The sequence below is a fragment of the Canis lupus genome, chromosome 1 (genome assembly GCF_048164855.1).
Source record: "Canis lupus baileyi chromosome 1, mCanLup2.hap1, whole genome shotgun sequence".
Lineage (NCBI taxonomy): Eukaryota > Metazoa > Chordata > Mammalia > Carnivora > Canidae > Canis > Canis lupus.
Window position 1 is genome coordinate 52,787,820 of NC_132838.1, and position 18,862 is coordinate 52,806,681.

The 18,862-nt window shown below is 34.5% G+C and overlaps 1 protein-coding gene across 15 annotated transcripts in view; it reads left to right on the plus strand.

Annotated features, from left to right (window-relative positions):
* QKI (QKI, KH domain containing RNA binding) overlaps positions 1 to 18,862 on the plus strand; it is a 166,979-nt gene that overhangs the window by 99,317 nt on the left and 48,800 nt on the right. For all 15 annotated transcript variants that reach the window (XR_012032820.1, XR_012032830.1, XM_072830302.1 and 12 more), the window contains one exon: positions 17,247 to 17,390. Coding sequence is in view for 13 of the 15 variants with exons in the window: in XM_072830302.1 (XP_072686403.1) it covers positions 17,247 to 17,390 (144 nt within the window). In the remaining 2 variants the exon portion in view is untranslated. The remainder of the gene's footprint in view (positions 1 to 17,246; positions 17,391 to 18,862) is intronic.

The following is an 18,862-nucleotide window of genomic DNA, read 5'->3' on the forward strand; positions in this document are numbered from 1 at the left end:
CTTCTGAGACAGCTTGTCAAAAATGGGCCTCAGAGATACTTCCACATTTTATATGGACATGGAAAAAGAATAAATAGATTTAGTGAGGATGCTTCCAGTGTGGCATAGTGCAGAGGACATGAGAAAAAGAGTCAGACTTGTATTTATGTTCTGGATCTTTTACTCACTGGTTAAGGACTTGAGAAAAGTTACTTTCTCTGAGATTTAGTCATCTAATCTGTAAAATAAGGTTAATCAGCTCTACCATTCATGATTAGTAAATACGAAAGGATTATCTTTAGTATTTTTTATATTGATTGTTTTGTAATATAAGCAGTTGATACTTAGGTGTATGATACTCATTTTCAAAGAGATGTTTTCTTTAATTATAATGATTATTAACATTATTTAAATTGAGCCTCATCCTCAGAATTAAACACAGTAATTATTAATGGTAGCTTAATTCATAAACATTACAATGATTTCATGTTGTTGTTACAAAATTTGTTTGATACCTCAGAAAATTTTTCCATTGCCTTCATATTTCAGTTAGATGGAGAATAGCATCTGTTACATCTGTTCCCTAATTAGCTGAGAGGAAATGGAGCAGTTATTCTGAAAGAGTGGACTTGGGTGTCTTGTCTAAGCGCATATCTTGTTGTAGGTAAGGAAAGTCTTTAATCACTGGTGGATAAATGGTGCACCATTCCTTGGTTACTGAGAAAACTTCCTTGATCACTGATGAAACGTATTTTAAAGCTGTTAATTAAGACTTTGAAGCAAATAATAACTTTGTGATTATATAGCTCTAGTGATGCCAGTGGATAACAGGGAGAGGAGTTTAAGAATTGCACTTTAAGTTCACATCTCTGAAACTTGTGTCTGATCAAAATGATTTCTAATAGAGAAAACAAAACCTAGATTCTCTGAACTTTTTTATTCTGTTGAGAGATCGTGCCTTTCTTTGGTGATATAGTTGAATTCTCAGGGAATTACAGTAGAGTCTAAAAATAACAATAGAATGTTTAGAATTTAAAATTATATTGGATAATGTATAAAATATTATAAAAAGTGACAGTTTGTACAGTAAAGAGTTATGAGTGTAACAGGTCAGGTTTTAGCAAATAGATTGGGAATTTTTAAAAACAGTTTTTAGGGAAATTAAATATATTGACTGCCAGTTCATGAAGGAAGGCATCATACAGCTTATTTTTACTTACTAAAATGCCTGCAGAGTAGCATTTAATAAAAAAAAAAAACAAAAGATAACAGTTCCTATTTTTACCGTTTTTGTTTGATCACCGTCTATTTGATGCAAGTGTTTGAAGGTACTGTTAGCTGTTGTTTCCACTTTACCTGTATTCAGACTATTGCTGTTGCAGTCATGCTAACATAACATCATTGAAGAATAATTGTTTTTAATGTTTTCAGTTCATTCACATCTTTGAATGTACATGTCAGTCTTACTCTGGATCAGTCATTTTTCATTAGTACCCACAGGAAGTAAAAACTACTCAGTATCTTTAAGAGAAAAGGGAAAAATTGCATTGCATAATACACTGCTACGTTAGCTATCACTTTTATGGTTATATTTTGCTGATCAAATTATCTTGAAGATGTATTAGAAAGGTATCACTTTTTATAGTCATAATTTGTTAGCCACATTTTAATAAAAGATTAGAAGAAAAGTCTTGGATTTTATAGGTTTTGGACGAGAGAGACAGTGTAATAGGAGAATTGTAGACCTGGAGAACCCTGAATTCACCTAGTTCTTCTAGTGAGCTAAAGGTATGCTTGCTTTTTATCCTCTGAGAAGTCTAGATATGTGAAATAAGTTAACATTTTGGAATTATCAGGAAAAGAAGGGACTCTGCTTATAATAACCATTAACATTAACCATTTAGGCAACCCAGTATTATACTTTTGATCATCGGACATCATATCATCTATTAACCAGAAATTAGAAGTATGCTATTCATAGTATTTATACCTGCTACTACCTGGCTGTGCATTATAACTCTCTGTAGAGCTTTTCAAAATACAGATGCTTCTGACCCATTCCTATGATAATCTCTGGGGTGTGTTTTGGATACCTATCCATATTTTTTTTAGTTGAAATCAGGAGGATAATTTTAAGATACTTAAATGTACCAAATAATCATCACTGTTAGAAATATTTTAGATGACAAACAGAATGGTGCCTGGGTGGCTTATTCCATTAAATGTCTGCCTTTGGCTCAGGTCATGATCTCAGGGTTTTGGGATAGCGGGGAGTCTGCTTGTCCCTCTGCCCCTCCCCCTGCTCGGGCTCTCTCTCACTCTCTCTCTCAGATAAATTAATTCCTGTAAAAGAAGAAACACTATTAACCTTACATTGGTTTGATTTACTTTTATTGATGGTTGGTTAACATGATGACAGGCAGTGGAATTCATATTAGTTGGAAAGTCCTCTTTTAAGGAAAACCCAGGAGGGGAGCAGGGATACTAGGAGTTACATAGTAAAAGTGTTAGGCACTGTGAACTTGGTCACTGCCTCATTCTTTCTTTCTTAATCCTTGCAACCTTGTGCCCTTTTCAAATGAAGAAATGAAATTTCAGGAGGCAGTTGATTGATGTAGGTTATACAGTAAAAGAAGTCTAGTATGCACTTCTATAGCCCTGTGAATTTCGGTGTCTGTCACTCAACTGCGAGTAAATAGTTATTTTCTTATTGCTTATTTCATGTCTGCCTTCCTTGCCTAGCTTGTGAGTTCCTTCAGGGCTTGTATGTTTGTTTACTTAGATGTCATAAACCATGTTTACTAGAAAAATGCTTTCTGTTTTAGTAGAAAACTCAAGTATTTACTAAGTAAATAAATGAATATATGAATGAGTTGCTCAGGGTTCCAGAGATAACTAAAATATGCTACTGAAATAAGACTGCCATTTGGTCTTCGTTCTTTCCTTGCTGTATTATGTACCCTGTTCACTTTTTTGAGGTAGGTAATGAGGAGAGAACTTCTTGTTTGTTGCCTTTCTACGTAACATATTCCTTTTATTCTCTATTTTCCAGTGTCCAAATGCTGATTTAGGGTTTGGAGCATACTTAACATTCCAGTTACTGTTAGTAAATATGAATACTTGGTAGGTGCTCAGGACGATGGAATGTAAAACAATTAATTTTAAGTCATACTGCTTTTTTCCTTATCAGGATCTTGAAATTCAGTTAATGACAGTAGAGCTCTACAGTTAGGCATCTCTGTATTAGAGACTATTGTGGTTTTGACACTGCTTATCGCTGATGGGTTCAAGATTACCTGAAGGAGGCTGTGAATTCATATTTGGGCAATATGATGCTATAAATATTCACAGTGGCATTAGATTGGACAGACAGGACATTGCAGAGTAACAACTATAAATAGTAGAGCTGCTTTTCATTTTCTGTCTTGTTGTCCTCAAGAACTGTATAACCTAACAAACCATGTGCTCTTGCTCTCTTATATTTTGGAAAATTTAATTATATAACATTAGGCTCTGATCTTTGGCTTCAAGAAATGAGGCAGGCCATAGCTATATGTGGATCCTTCATGATAACCCTTATTTTCCTGTGATTGTAGTTTATTCATTTGATTCATCTTTTTATTTTGTGTATGTGCTTTTACTTCAATTACATGTTTAGTGTATTTATATTTAATCACAGCAGGCAGGTGTAGAATATTCTGTTTTGGTATTTCCTAGTTGATATTTTTCTTGATACATCTTAAATTGAAATTTTTAGGTATTATTTTCCCTAACCCATGTAGAAAAAGTACACATGTAGAATGCACAAGAAAATACTACATGGCTTTAGTAGTCATTTAACCAGTATATTTTATTTACTTGCTACTTTTAAGTTTAGAAATTTAATTCCAGATGTTTTTTTTAATTTTTTTTATTTTTATTTTCTTTAATTCCAGATGTTTTTTAAATGCTTAGTGTATACAAAGTATTTTGCCAGATGCTTTAGGGAAATGATTCCTAATATATAAGGATAGTAGTGAGTAAAGTTAATGCATAATGATTTTTTTTAAAAAAACTAATCTGAATTTATATTTTTAAGCAGATTTGTATTGTGTTCATTATAGTAGCATATATACATGTTGAGAAACCAGTAGTACATTTGTATATGACATGACTCATTGATAAAATATGCATAGATGTAAAATGATAAATACTCAACAAAAACTGATGAAAACATTATAAAAAGTACAAGCCCAGATCTGTGCAGATGAGAACAGAGAAATGTGCAGCTCTTGGTTATATACCAAACTCATATTTAGGCATTTTTAAATATATTTTAAATATATTTATATTTTAAATATAAAAAAATGAAGGAATCATCTTGCTCTCTGGAGGCTTACTACTCTGTATGCTGATGTAGAAGACTATACAGTTTTAAGTATTACAGAACCATGAAAACCTATGGAAGCAAAGTGAGGGAGGTGAATTCAGAGAGGGGGTGGTGTGAAAATACTATGGAAGAAGTATTTGTACTCATTCTTCAATTTTTAATTTTTAATAAATTCCCTTTACTACTCTTTTGGTAAGTTTTTGTAGAGCTCATGGAATAATCATAGTTTATTCCTTTTTCTGGGAAACTGTGGTAGTTCTTTATGTGCTGTTTCAAATCTAAACCCTATATGGAAGACAGTTCAATGATTTGATTAGCTGAGCTCTCCTCCAGTTTGCTACCCTGGAGATTACAGGTGCATCTTTATTGAGCTTGTTTGTCATAAAAATTTTATTTTAAAATAATTTCATGTTTTAACTTAACATTTAGCATATTTTTATTGACTAAGTTAATTAAAAGTTAGATTATGTAAGATGGCACTCTTTATCCCCAAGGAGCTTTCTGCTTTTATTTTCCTAAATTATAACCTACAGTCATCTTAGTTTATTTGCTGTTCTTCAGTCATCAGTTCTCTTATATTTTTGCTATGTCATTTTCTACAGTCCTCTCTTCCTGTTTGATTTTAGATAGCAGCCTGTTTGAACAGTGGCAACATCAGTTATATAGGTCTTATGAAACGCTCAGTGCTCCTCTTAGTGCTGTACAAACATAGCACATTCAGAGCTCATCCTAGTCCTGTGATGTTAAGTACTAGACTGAGCTCTGTTAATGAAGGTGAGGACACCAAGGTTCAAGTATTTTGCCTAGATACAGCTAGTTAGTATTATAAATTCATTTAGAATATCAGCAAGTTGAATATTCAGAAAACGTATTTAAAAATCATATTCTAAAATAAATCATTGTTTTGTTTTGAATGTGTGTCGAATTTACTAAGTAAATTCCATTAGGAAAAAGTACCTGTATAGTAGTGAACCATATACTGTCATTCTCTTAACTCTCTCCTTAAAACTATCATACTTGGGGGACACTGTGTGGCTCAGTTGGTTAAGTGTCTGCCTTCAGCTCAGGTCATGATCTCAGGGTCCTGGGATCTAGCCCCATGTCACACTCCCCGCTCAACTGGGAGTCTGCTGCTCCCCCTCCCGCTGCTTGTGTGCTCATGCTTGGGCATCTGCATGCGCCTTCTCTTTCTCAAATAAATAAATCAAATCTTTAAAAACAAAAAAACTAACTATCATGCTTGGCCCTGGGAATGATCTTTGTTCAAGGAAGTAAGTTAACCTGTAGGTGGCTTTGTCAGAATAATCATCTTGTTTATTCTCAATGAAATAATTACAATACTTTTTATTATGGTTTTAAAATATTTAATCTTTTCTACTTAGTAGTATAATGTTAGTTGTAAAATATTTAAAGCAGACCGTATAATCTGAAGTCACTTTAGCTGAGTGATACTAAGTCAGGGTTCTGCCCATTAGTTTATCTCATTTTTGAGTGAGAAACAGGTGATTTATAGTAATAAATTTAAAAGGTTTAAAAGGATTGATTAGCTTTGTAAGATATAAATTGCTGCGTATGAGGCCCTATATGTTTACTTTTTGTTAATACTAGGTGTGACTTCATCTTTGTATCTCATGCTGTACTTAGTAAAAATTGAACAGTTGTGGGGCATTTAATATGGAGGTGACTTTGATTCTAGACTCCTTGCAGCTTTTTAGATGGTAATACACATCAGAATTGCTATGTCTGAAAATAAAAATGATAGCAGGAAACATTCTGAGAGGATCTGGGGAAGATTTCATTATGATTCTTGTATAGGAAGATTTACATGGAGATGTCAATTGTCCCTAGTTAATTTTCAAAATATTACATAATCCCAAGTGGAAATCGGCAATTTTTTTTCTGGAGCTAGACAAAATGATTATAAAGTTTATGTGAAAAAATTAACAAGAATAACCAGGAAAGTCTTGAAAAGGAAAAATTTAGGGGACAGGACTAAGGCTTCCAGAATTTAAAACATATTAAAAGTCTGTAAGTAGAACAAAGTGGTATTAATGCATCATTGGGACAAAACAGAAATTGGGATTTTGGTGTTTGGGTGGGGGAGAGTAGAAATATTCAGTCTTTTTCTTTTTTCTTGCGTACTATCAGCAAGTAAACATTCCAATTTAATATTTTAAAACCCCACATTTTAAAACAAATGACTTCTTTCTATACTTGTAATTATCTTATCTTGCATGTACTAAATAGTGAAGAGAAAAAGACACAGTATACAGAATTCCACATAGGAACGGCAAAAGGATTCTACTAAAGCTTTAAGGAGGTGTGTCGTGTTTCCAGGGATAACAACTGCTTTTATATGGGTGATTGTTAGCAACAGAAACTCAGCCCCAAGTTTCTGAAAAAATTTCCTGACAGTTCTTTATTTCTATTCTCTCTCTATTTTTGTTAACCAGTAGTCAGCCATTGGTCTTTATACTTGCTGGGAAGTGAAATTAAAAATCACTTGATTATATTTGTCTTTTTATGGGAAAATCTTTACACATATTTAGATCAGTCTTTTCACCTTCACTGTGGTATCATCAAGATCATATTCAGCTTCCCAAATGGTCACAGCGAAACTTACTTTCGCATTCTGCAGACAGCTCTGATCTAGAGAAATCTTAATTTGGTTGTCATTGGAAGAAACCAATATGATTTGGCCATATTGAGGTCATAACTGGTGATATAATTTGGACACATGGTTATTACACTTAAATTAGTAGACTTAATGTATGAAAACTGGAAGGAGGATATACCTGACAGTCTTTTAGTACTGTTTACAGGCAGTGGATATTTCTTGTGAAGGAAAGTATTAAGAATAGTCCCTTTTTTCTTAACTTGGAAAATATTTGACATAAAAAGTTCTTCATGTTGAGGGAATTGTCTCATTGTGCTTTATTTATCTATTTCAAAAATCTATTTATTTTAGAGAGCATGCGAGCACGCAAGTAGGAGGGGAAGAGGAAGAAGAGGGAGAGAGAATCCCAAGCAGACTGTATGCTGAGCACAGAGCCTGACCTGGGGCTTGATCTCACAACCCTGAGATCAGTATCTGGGCCAAAACCAAGAGTCACACATTCACTGCCTGTGCCCTGCTGGTGCCCCTTATTGTGCTTAATTTAACAAGCTTTTGTTGAATGCTTGCTTCCTAAAGAATTTCCTTGAGGAGGCTTCAACAGACAGTATAAACATATTCTAATCTTCATATATTATTAGAAAATAATTTGCTTTGAAAATATGATTGTTGGGGCTCTTGGGTGGCTTAGTTGGTTAACCGTCCGATGTTTGATTTTGACTCAGGTCATGATCTCAAGCTCAATGTTGGGCTCCCCATTTAGCTGGGAGTTTGCTTCTCTCTCTCTCAAATAAATAAATAAATCTTTAAAAGGAAGAAAGAAAATGTTGCTGGCCTCAAGTTCAAGTTAAGAAAATTTTTGAGGTGGTTTATGTATACAATGGAATATTACTCAGCCATTAGAAATGACAAATACCCACCATTTGCTTCAATGTGGATGGAACTGGAGGGTATTATGCTGAGTGAAATGAGTCAATCGGAGAAGGACAAACATTATATGTTCTCATTCATTTGGGGAATATAAATAATAGTGAAAGGGAATAGAAGGGAAGGGAGAAGAAATGGGTAGGAAATATCAGAAAGGGAGACAGAACATAAAGACTGCTAACTCTGGGAAACGAACTAGGGGTGGTGGAAGAGGAAGAGGGCGGGGGTGGGGGTGAATGGGTGACGGGCACTGAGGGGGGCACTTGACGGGATGAGCACTGGGTGTTATTCTGTATGTTGGCAAATTGAACACCAATAAAAATAAATTTATTATTAAAAATAATAAAAAATAAAAACTTCGCTAAGAAAAAAAATTTTTGAGGAACTTTGCAGCTGGAGTCAGTGAACAAATTATGTGAGGCCTACTTTATGTCCATTTTCTCAGTGAATATTAAACTTAATTTAAGATTGCATATACAGCTGGAGATAAATGTCTAAGCTTTATTGCTTGGTTTAAAATGTATATTCATAAGTATGTTGCTGGAACCTTGGTTTGCTTAAATACGTTAATACTTTTGAATTCTTTTCTTGGAAGTTTTGACATATGAACTTTCACATTAAGAGCACAGTAGGGGGAGAAGTCTTACGCTCATTTGCCTGACTACAAATGTGTAATTAAAAGAGTTTATCAGCAGGGGTTGGGACAATCAGTGTGGTCTGATGTTTCATGTTATAGAATTACTCTGTTCAGATAGATACTGTAATTAGAACATAATTTTAAACCTCACAGGCACTTACTCATCAGGTGTTTTTTGGTTTTATTCTAAAAACCAATCAAAACCAAAAGTGGTTCTCAAATTTTGATATATATTTTTTTTTTTTTACTTAATAGCTTTATGTCATTGTATATAGTAGCTTCAAAAATGAAATGGATGATATGTAATGGAGAAGTATGGTTAGAACTTATTTCATACAGGACAATGTTTTGAATTAGCCCTAATTCAATAATTTGGAGATGTTCATTGTGTACTATGATCAAATTTTAGTTTTAAGAATCTCACCCATTGAAAACTTTAATATAACTGAAGGAATTCTATGTGTTAAATGGCCACAGGTTTATCATTTTTGTGTCATTGAAATTTGATAGGCAGTTCTCTCATCTAGGAAATAAAAAAGCATATTTGTAGATATGAGATCTTTTTTTTTTTTTTTTTTTTTTTGCCAGGTGTTTCTCTGACAGTTGTCAGAGAACTATTCTTCTATATATTCTACTGTTCTTCATATAACTTATTCAGGAATTCATTTATGGAGAAAGAGCACTTGACTTGGAATTAGGACATAGGACCAACACCAAAAAAACAAAAAGCACATATACCAGATAATTTCAGTGTGTTGCCTTATCTGTGTCCAAAGTCCCTACTATCTCCAAATGGTGTGCAAACAAGACATGTTTAAAATACCACACAAAAAATTTTAAAAGTAAAATAGAAAAGGTCTTAAGATTCAAGATCTCAGTGTTCTGTTTCTGGCTTTTTCACTAACTCATGCTTTTGGGGGGGACAGTTTGCTTAATTAGGGCTCTCAGGTAGGTAATGTCTTATGCTAAGAATTAGTGTTGGAGTGCAAGCTCTGAGGTCATTCTGCCAGATAGAACACTTAACTGTCTAAATGACTTGAACAAGCCATGTCTGTCTCAGCCTCCTTATTAGCATGTTGTAGGAATAAGAATACTATACTCACACAGCTGTTACAAGGAATGAATGAGGTGGTTTGTTTATATTGCTGAGAATAGTACTTGGCAAGCAGTAATTGTTTAATAAAAGCTTAGTTACTATCTTATCACCATCGTTATTTTCATTTCTAAATTTCTTCATCACCTGAGAGACTAAAAGTTATTTGAAATGTGTTATTTCTTTATAGCATACTTGTCAGGAATGTAGATCATAATAAAGTATCATTGGTAATTGTATCTACAATCAGGAATGGATGGCATTATAAAGTTTTATATGCTGCTAAACTTTAATTTACTATATAAATAAAGCTATATTGCCATTTCCTTCAATGTTGTCATTTCAGCCTCTCTAAAATTAAAAGATTAAAGGTCAGTGGTTTTGAGTTTTGAACTTATGTACAGACATAGTAGTTATATACGTTGTCTTTGCTCTTACGTTGTTCTCATATTGAGATAGAGCTTTAGTCTTGAAGGGTTTTTTCTTTTTCTTTTTCTTTCTTTCTTTTCTTTTTTTTTTTTTCTTTTTTTTTTTTTTTAAGATTTTATTTATTTTAGAGCAGGAGTAGGGAGAGGAGCAATGGGAGGGAGGTAGAACTAGCTGACTCCACCATTGAGCTCAGAACCCAACCTGGGCTCAATCTGAGGACCTTAAGATCATGACCTGGGCCAAAACCAAGAGTTGGATGCTTAACACACTGAGCCACTCAGGCACCCACCCCGAGTCTTGCAGTTTTAAAAAGACGTTGACCTTTCTGTTACTGCATTATTCTTATATAATGAAACAAGGTAGTCCTAAGGTGACAGAGTAAAGGGAAAGCACTGTCTGGATATGAAAGTCATACCTTATCAGCATTATTGTAGAAATATGGGAAAGTTAACTAGAAGAGAAGAGAATACAAGTAAAAGAGAGGTGTAAAGATTGTCACGTGGAACTGTCAACTTAAATACCAGGGTGAAAAGAAGCAGGCCCAGAAACCAAGATCTATATAAAGGGAGATTATATAGAGGCTTCTATAGGCAGAGACACAAAAATAATGAATACAGCAAAGTACTGTGGGGAAAGCTGCAATATATTGATGTATCTTAATGACACTCCTCAATAAAAAAGCTGAGTTGTTGAGTTCAGTAAGTATTTAAGGGCCAGATAGGTGTAAAGTCAGTTATATACATACTGTCAAGGGTATAAAAATCAATGAGAACATGGTTCTGGTATCAACTAAGCTCGAACTTTCTTATAAGCTAGAACAGGTAATTATAAGTTGCAATATGATAGAACAAAAGATAAATAAAAGCAAATATTAAAGAAGCATTCTGGACATAGGAGATAACTTATGTAGTTATGGGTGTCATAATCCATGTTTATGAATAGGCCAATTTATTTACAACATGGAATGAATATAAGCAAGAAATGATACCTGAAATTTGTGTGGTTTGTGAATGGGTATATGTAGTAGCTTAGCTTCTCCGTCAAGGTACAAATAACCTTATGACTGCATTTCAGAGATTGTTCTACAAAACCACTTAGTCCTTGTCCTCACATTTCAAAAATCTGTACTCCTTAGAATCCATAATAACTGAGACCTAATTGTAGACAAGTTTGGAGAAGGGAGATAACAAACTTCAGTTGAGACATACTGAGAGTGCTTTGGAGATACTGATACCACATGTCAAGTTGACAGTTGAATCTGAAGGCCTAGAAATCAGCAGGGATGACTGTGCTGGAATGCAAATTTGGGACTGTCAGTGCAAAAAAACCCATGCTCTTCTGTATTGCTGAGGATTTGGTGGCACATTAAATGACATGACATTGCTCTGTGTGAATATAAACCAGACATTGTAATCATGAGTAATAGTGAGCTGTTTTTTCCACATCATATCTCTGCTGTTGACTCTTGAAATGTAACTGTAGAAAGAAATCAATGCCTTAACCACAGTTTCTGAGAACTATACCATTTTGGATGTATATCCATTTTGCTATCCCTCCTCTCTGCTTCATTTCAGTCTTTTATTTGTTGCAAATTATTAAAGTGAGAAATTTAGGGAGTAGGTTCATAACGTACATTTTGGGTACAGAAGTATGTACCCTAATCCTATTTTATTTGTTTTCTTATGACTGAATAAAAAACCTTTATAGAGAGGTTTTATTGACTTCCCCTATAGTATTCATCCAATTCCATATTGCCTTTATTATCTGTTACAGAAGCAGAAAAAGAACGCAGGGAGAAATCTGGTTGGTAATGAATAATAATTACTAAGGCTTAAAACTCACTCTTCGGGCAGCTCAGGTGGCTCAGCAGTTTAGCGCCGCCTTCATCCCAGGGTGTGATCCTGGAGACCTGGGATCGAGTCCCACGTCAGGCTCCCTGCATGGAGCCTGCTTCTCCCTCTGCCTCTGCCTCTGCCTCTGCCTCTGCCTCTGCCTCTGCCTCTGCCTCTCTCTTTCTGTGTCTCCCATGAATAAATAAATAAAATCTTAAAAAAAAAAAAACTCTTCAAGGAATTTGCTTAACTCTGAGTTTAGAATGGACTACAATTGGATAAATGTGGCTTCTGGGTAGAATGATCTTAAAACCTATTTTTTAAAAATCAAGTTTGATATATTTATGAATTACATTATGTAATTATGTGAAGTCTGTGGATGAAAACATGGGTGCCCCCTGCGCCCCCGCCTGCCAAGATTCTTTGGTATTTATTCCTTATTGTTACCTTGTGTGCTTATGTTGCTGGTAGTTGATTTTTTGTTTTGTTTTGTTTTCATCTCCTCTTTCTATTGTGGTGAGAACTCAGTGGGCCCTTTTTCATTTGGAAGCTCTTACCTTTCACTTTGGTTTCAAAAGTATGTATTACGGTGATAATTTTTCTTCCTCCTTCTTCCTTTTTCTTTTTCTTGGTGAAACATCTGTCATTTAGTTTCTGGACCTTTCGAACTAGTCCTCTAATTTTTAACTGTTCTTTACCATTTTCAATCTCTGTCATTGCTGCTGCTTGGACGGAGAGTTTCTCAGTTTTTGTCTTCCAGTCTACCAAGTTTTTCATTTTACTGTCATAGTTTTAGTTTCTCAGATTCCCTGTTATGTTTTGAATTATTTTAACAGCATCCTTTACCTCAAGGATACAGCATCTTCTTTTAATTCAAAACTCTGCAGAATTTTGAATTTTTCTTCTCTCTGGTCAGTGGTTGTTTTCTTGAGGTGGTTTTCTGTTTGTTGGGCTGGTCAGACTCCCAAGAGAAAAGTCTTCCAGTCTTCCTCCACTAGTGTGTGGGCTGACTGCCCTTGCTCTAGGTGTAGAGCTGGACACCTCAACCTTCAGTGTGTAAATGATCCCACCAACTGCCCCTCAAAACCCAGTTCTGTAAAGTAGAACTCTTTAGGAATACATTTCTCATCTTTTGCTGGGAATTAAGGAGTGCCAGCTGAGAATAGATGTGGAATTCAACTGCTCCCTTAGTGAGAATTAAATCAGTCTTCAAGTCTTAGCCCCACCTTTATCCCTATGACTATTGCTGCCATTGCCTCAGCTTTTTCCCTGGGGGATGGAATGAGATGGCAGGGGGAGGAGTCTACAGCAGAAATTGGTTCCTTTTCTCCTGGGGTTAGCTAAACCCCTGATTGCTCAGCCCAGATGCTTTGTGGTTTCTCAATTGTTTCCTTTCCCATTTTCTTCCTTATGAGTTTTGTATATTTTAAACTCTACAGTATTCTAGAATTTTAGGAGGGACTATAAGTACATGATGATGATAATCTCACCATCTTTATCTTTGTCTACAAGTTTTTATTCTTTCAAGTGTTTTTAAAACTAAGCAAAACCTGGGGCACCTGAGTGGCTCCAGTGGTTGAGCATCTTTGTTCGGCTCAGGTCATGATCCTGGGGATCCTGGGATCGAGTCCCACATCAGGCTCCCCACGGGGAGCCTGCTTCTCCTTCTGCCTATGTCCCTGCCTCTGTCTCTCATGAATAAATAAATAAAATCTTAGAAAAAAATAAGCAAAACCCTTCATTTTGAAGCAAACATTAGGGGAGATGTAACTTTCTTTTATTTTCAGTTTTTAACTGGCACTTCAGTTGTTGAATTAATTAAGAGTATACATTTGCCAAAGTGTTTTACAACTTAAAAATGTATTCCTTCATTAAAGCACAATGTCAAATTATACTTTAACTTTATTCTCTGTTCCTATCATGCAATTAATCTCTCTTCCTTTTGAAATCCTTCGGCTTTTTGCCTTTCCATGTATAAAAGTTTCTGTGGTAAGTCTTATGGTATTAGTTTTTATTCCTACACCTTTCTAAATATTTTGGATTATAAATCTTCCTCAGTTACCGTTGTATTAGCACCTATATTAGTATCTGTATTTGTGTCTTACAAATGTGTATATGGGTATGTACATACATACACTAACTTTAGTTGTCTTTGTCTACAAATGATAACAGTTATAGGTTAGTTTTGATTGATTGGTTTTTCTTCTCAGTTATGTTACATTTTCCTGCATCTTTGCATGCATGTTAATTTCTGATTAGATGCCAGATAGTGTGACTTTTACCTTGTTGGGTAGATGTTTCCTATTCCTGTAAATATTCTTGGGCTTTGTTCTGCGACACAGTGAAGATAGTTGGGAACACTTTTCATCCTTTTAGATCTTGCTTTTAAGATTTGATTAGGCAGTACTGGAGTAGTCTCAGACCAGGTTTAATTATCTCCTATGACTGAGGCAAGCCTTGTATATACTTTACCTAGTATCTGTGAATCATGAACTCTTTTAGTCTGGCTCTCTGAGGGAACCCAGCACTTTTACCTTGGGTCCTGTGGCTGGTTCTTTCTCCAGCCTCTGGTATTTCCTCTGCCACACATGCACTGACTAATGTTCAGCTGAGTGTTTGAGTGGACCTTGTGCAGATCCCCAAAATTCTTTCAGAATAGCTCTAGTACTCTTCTCTGAAATCTCGCTGGTTTGGTCTCCCTGGATTTTTTGTTTAGTCTCCACAAGCCAGAGAGGTAGCCTGGCTGGCACCCTTCCCCAGCCTGCATCCTGGAGACTCCCAAGCCAGAGAACTGAGGTAATCCTAGGGTTGACTTCTTGATTTGCCATCTCTCAGCCTCATTGTCTTTATTGCCTGACATTCAGAGGCTTGAGAACTGTCATTTCTTGTGCTTTGCCTGTTTTTTATTTTATTTATTTTATTTTATTATCACTATTATTATTTTTTGGTTGTTTCAGCCAGGAGAGTGAATCTTGTCTGTTATTTTTATCTTGGCTGGAAGCAGAAGTCCCTTACTCCTATGAATATAGACACCCTTTTTTAGGTTCATCAAAATGTACAAGTCATTTTATTAGATCTATCAGAAAATTGATATATAAAAAAATATAAATATAAATTGGTGAAAAAATATTGTTAACATTTTTTAACATAAAAATTAAAATCTGTATTTAAAAATTGATTTTTCTTGCCACAGTAGAGATACATTCATATATATTTTATGTTGTTAGCCCTAGAGAGAACCCTGAGGTTCTCAATTTAACTCCTTGATACCCTAATTTCCCTTTTTTTTTTTTTTTAAGAGTTTTATTTATTTATTCATGAGAAATAGAGAGCACAGCAGAGATATAGGCAGAAGGAGAAGCAGGCTCCATGCAGGGAGCCCAATGTGGGACTCGATCCTGGTACTCCAGGATCACGCCCTGGGCCAAAGGCAGGCGCTCAACCGATGAGCCACCCAGGCTTCCCCCTAGTTTCCCATTTTTTTCCATGGTGTCTGTCCCCTAGGCAAGATGAAATACTTAATAGATACTTTTATTGAATAGTTACTTCCAAACAGCTTCATTAGTATTTGAATCAAAGCAACTTAAAGTGAAAAAAATTAAATTTTATTCATAAATTTTAATGTTTATTGACATCATTTATTAATGAGATCTCTATTTTTCTTGGGCACCATTCAGATTAGCAAACATTAGGAGAGCAAACAGTATTTTCATACTAATGATATTAACAAATATGGGCAGAAACATATATTTGACTGTTAGAATTCATTTCCATCCTTATTGGCTAAGGCCCATATATTTTCGTTAGCATGACCTCTACAAACATGTAAGTTGTAGTATAGGGCTGTTTTATTGTATTAATTTTATTAATTTATGCCAGTTTTTTTTTTTATGCCAGTTTTTTAATCTCCTTTGGAATCTTAAAATTTATTTTTAAATTTACTTTTATTTAAATTCAATTAATTAAAATATAGTGTATTATTAGTTTTAGAGGTAGAGTTCAGGGATTCGTCAATTGTATATAACACACAGTGCTCGATATGTCATATGCCCCATCACCCAGTTACCCCATCCCAGAATCTCACAATTTAGTAGTGACATTTAAGAGGAAGGTACAGCCACACACATTATCTTTTGTTACCTTGCACTGAACCAGGTACATGTATCCATACCATTTCTTTACTTATTTATAAATTTACACTCTTATTTTCTGGTTTTAAAACTGATTTATGAATTATATTACTTATGAATGTGTCTGTTATCTCTAAAACTTAAAGCAAGAAGTAATTGTGAAATTATCATATCTTAGGTGAAAGGGAAATGTAGTCAACCCTACTTTTAAACCTCCCTGTATATTGGTTTGACTATGTTTCCATAATGGGGTATCCCTCACTAAGTGATTTGAAGACCTCAAGGAGATGAAACATTGATGTTTTCCATTAAGCAAGGACTTATGATTGCTATAAATAGTGACCTTATAGTTTACTGTTTTTAAAGCAAGGTCTGATGGAAACATATATTCCTTGTAATGATTATAGTGAAATGTTCCCATAATTACTACTTGATACACTTAAGTGGCATCTTTTTTTTTTTTTAAGATTTATTTATTTATTTGAGAGAGAGAGAGAGAGGGAGCACAAGCAGGGGGAATGACTGAGGGAGAAGGAAAAGCAGGTTTCCCTCTGAGCAGGGAGCCTGACACAGGGCTTGATTCCAGGATCCCTAGATCATGACCTGAGCTGAAGGCAGACCCCTAACTGACTGAACCACCCAGGTGACGCTTAATTGGCTTTTTTTTTTTTTTTTTACATAATAATGTTTATGTGCAAAATACTTGTCCTGAACTTGAATTCAGCCAGTGTTATTTAAAGTAGTTGTACAGAAAAGGAAAAATCACTGAATTTGAGAATGCAAATGTGGATTCAGCTCCTAAATTGGCATGTATTAGCTGTGTGACCTCAATGCTGACTGTTTAAGTTAACCTTCATGATTTATTTACCCCATAAGTAAAATAGAGAAGAAATAATATGCTTTTTATGCTCACCTAAAGATGACTCCATAATGACTTTCTTAGTATATAAGAACATTGCAAGGGATCTGATGGCCTTGCTTACTGTTGTATCTTTAGCATCTGGTTTCATGCTTCGTACATGTAAGTGATCAACAAATATTTGTTGGATTAACTGTCATTTGACCACGTAGTTTCACACCAAGCCTTTTTTCAAGTAAAAGAATTCAAAAGGTTTATAATGTCATTATAGCAGAATGATGCAAACATAGCTTAAGTTATTGGCAACTTGTTAGTGTTATGAAAGATATATTCTCTCTGAGAAGAAAAATTGGTAATGTGTTTTGCAAATTTTTTAGGAGGAGCAGAATAGAGGCAAGCCTAATTGGGAGCATCTCAATGAAGACTTACATGTACTGATCACTGTGGAAGATGCTCAAAACAGAGCGGAGATCAAACTGAAAAGAGCCGTTGAGGAAGTGAAGAAATTACTGGTACCTGCAGTAAGTAATGATTTCCAAATCTTAGATTTGGGGCCCAACCCCGTTTTCCTTTAATTTTTTAAATTAGTGTAATGTTTATCTTAATGAAGAGGTTATTTTTTTATTTAATCTCAAAACATAAATATGATTTATAACTCATTTATTATAGCATAATAGGCAAACAGACATTACTCAGATCCTAAAATGGGAAAACCTGTTTATGTTGGGGAAGGAAATGTTGTGAGGGGAGCTAGCTCAATTAGTGTCCTACTTTTCAAAGATGTTATTATTATTGCCTCACTCTATTATAGGGTGAAAAGAGTAGATACATTATCAGTAAGGGGATGAAAACCTTTTTTGACGGAAGAGCAGTTTCTCATTGTAAGCAAGTAACAAATGTACAGAAAAGTCCTGTAACACTCCTGTGTTAGTAGGAGTGCATTGTTTGAGTTGGCTGTGAGTTCCAAGTACCCTCCTGGCATGTCATTGTCTCCATCGAAAGATTAATATATCACAATGAAATGTTCCCATAGTATGATGAAATTTTCTTTTAGAAAACAGGAGCTAACTTTTGTGGATTCATTAGATATCATCTCGAGCACTTTTCACACTTCAACTCATTTAATGTTTTTTTTCTAAGATACTAAAAACTATTAAAGTTCATATTTAGGGGTCTTAGCTAAAACACTGAAAGTAATTTTGGAGGTGATGTCTCATAAAGGAATGACCCCAAATACCTTTGTTCTCGTCCTCCCGCTATTCCATCCTCCATCTTTCCCTCCCTGCCCAGCACCATCCTTGTCTTTTCTTATTACATAACCCTTTAGTAACTCCTCATTTAGAAATGATGGTTGCACGCACTCCCAGAGTATTGTATTTTTCAATGGAAAATGAAAAATAAATGATTGATTTTCAAAGTCTTTTTAAAAATATTTTTTTTGTTGGTAAAAATGATAGAAATGTGAACCATAACTTGCTACTGAAAAATTAGGAATATTCTTAGTATTCTGTCAAACAAAAACTTACTGAAATTTACATAAACAAGTATGGTGTCTGTTATTCTTTATTCCCGGAATAATCTATTCTATAAATAAACTTAGAAGCTATAAACATTTCCAATTTATGGGATAAAATTAACTACTTAGAAGAAAAGAATTCCACAAAGATGTTGTTCATTTAGATCTTATAAAGAATATAAACAAACAAATTATAAACTAAAATGCATAGTTTTATACTATTAACCCATATAATTTTCCTCCTTTTCCTTAATAATTGTACAGTTTTGAAAAGCTATATAATAAAGGACCTTTTTTTTTTTTTTAAGTATACTGGACTGTTCGTCCCGTGACCAGAAAAAAGTTATTTAACATTATTTTATTGCTATATATAGCTGAAAATGCTCAGCTCACATAATACTAAGTAAATAAGTTCACCTAATACAATAAATAGACCAGTCGTCTGATAATTAAAATTCTTACTGATTTATTAGTTTA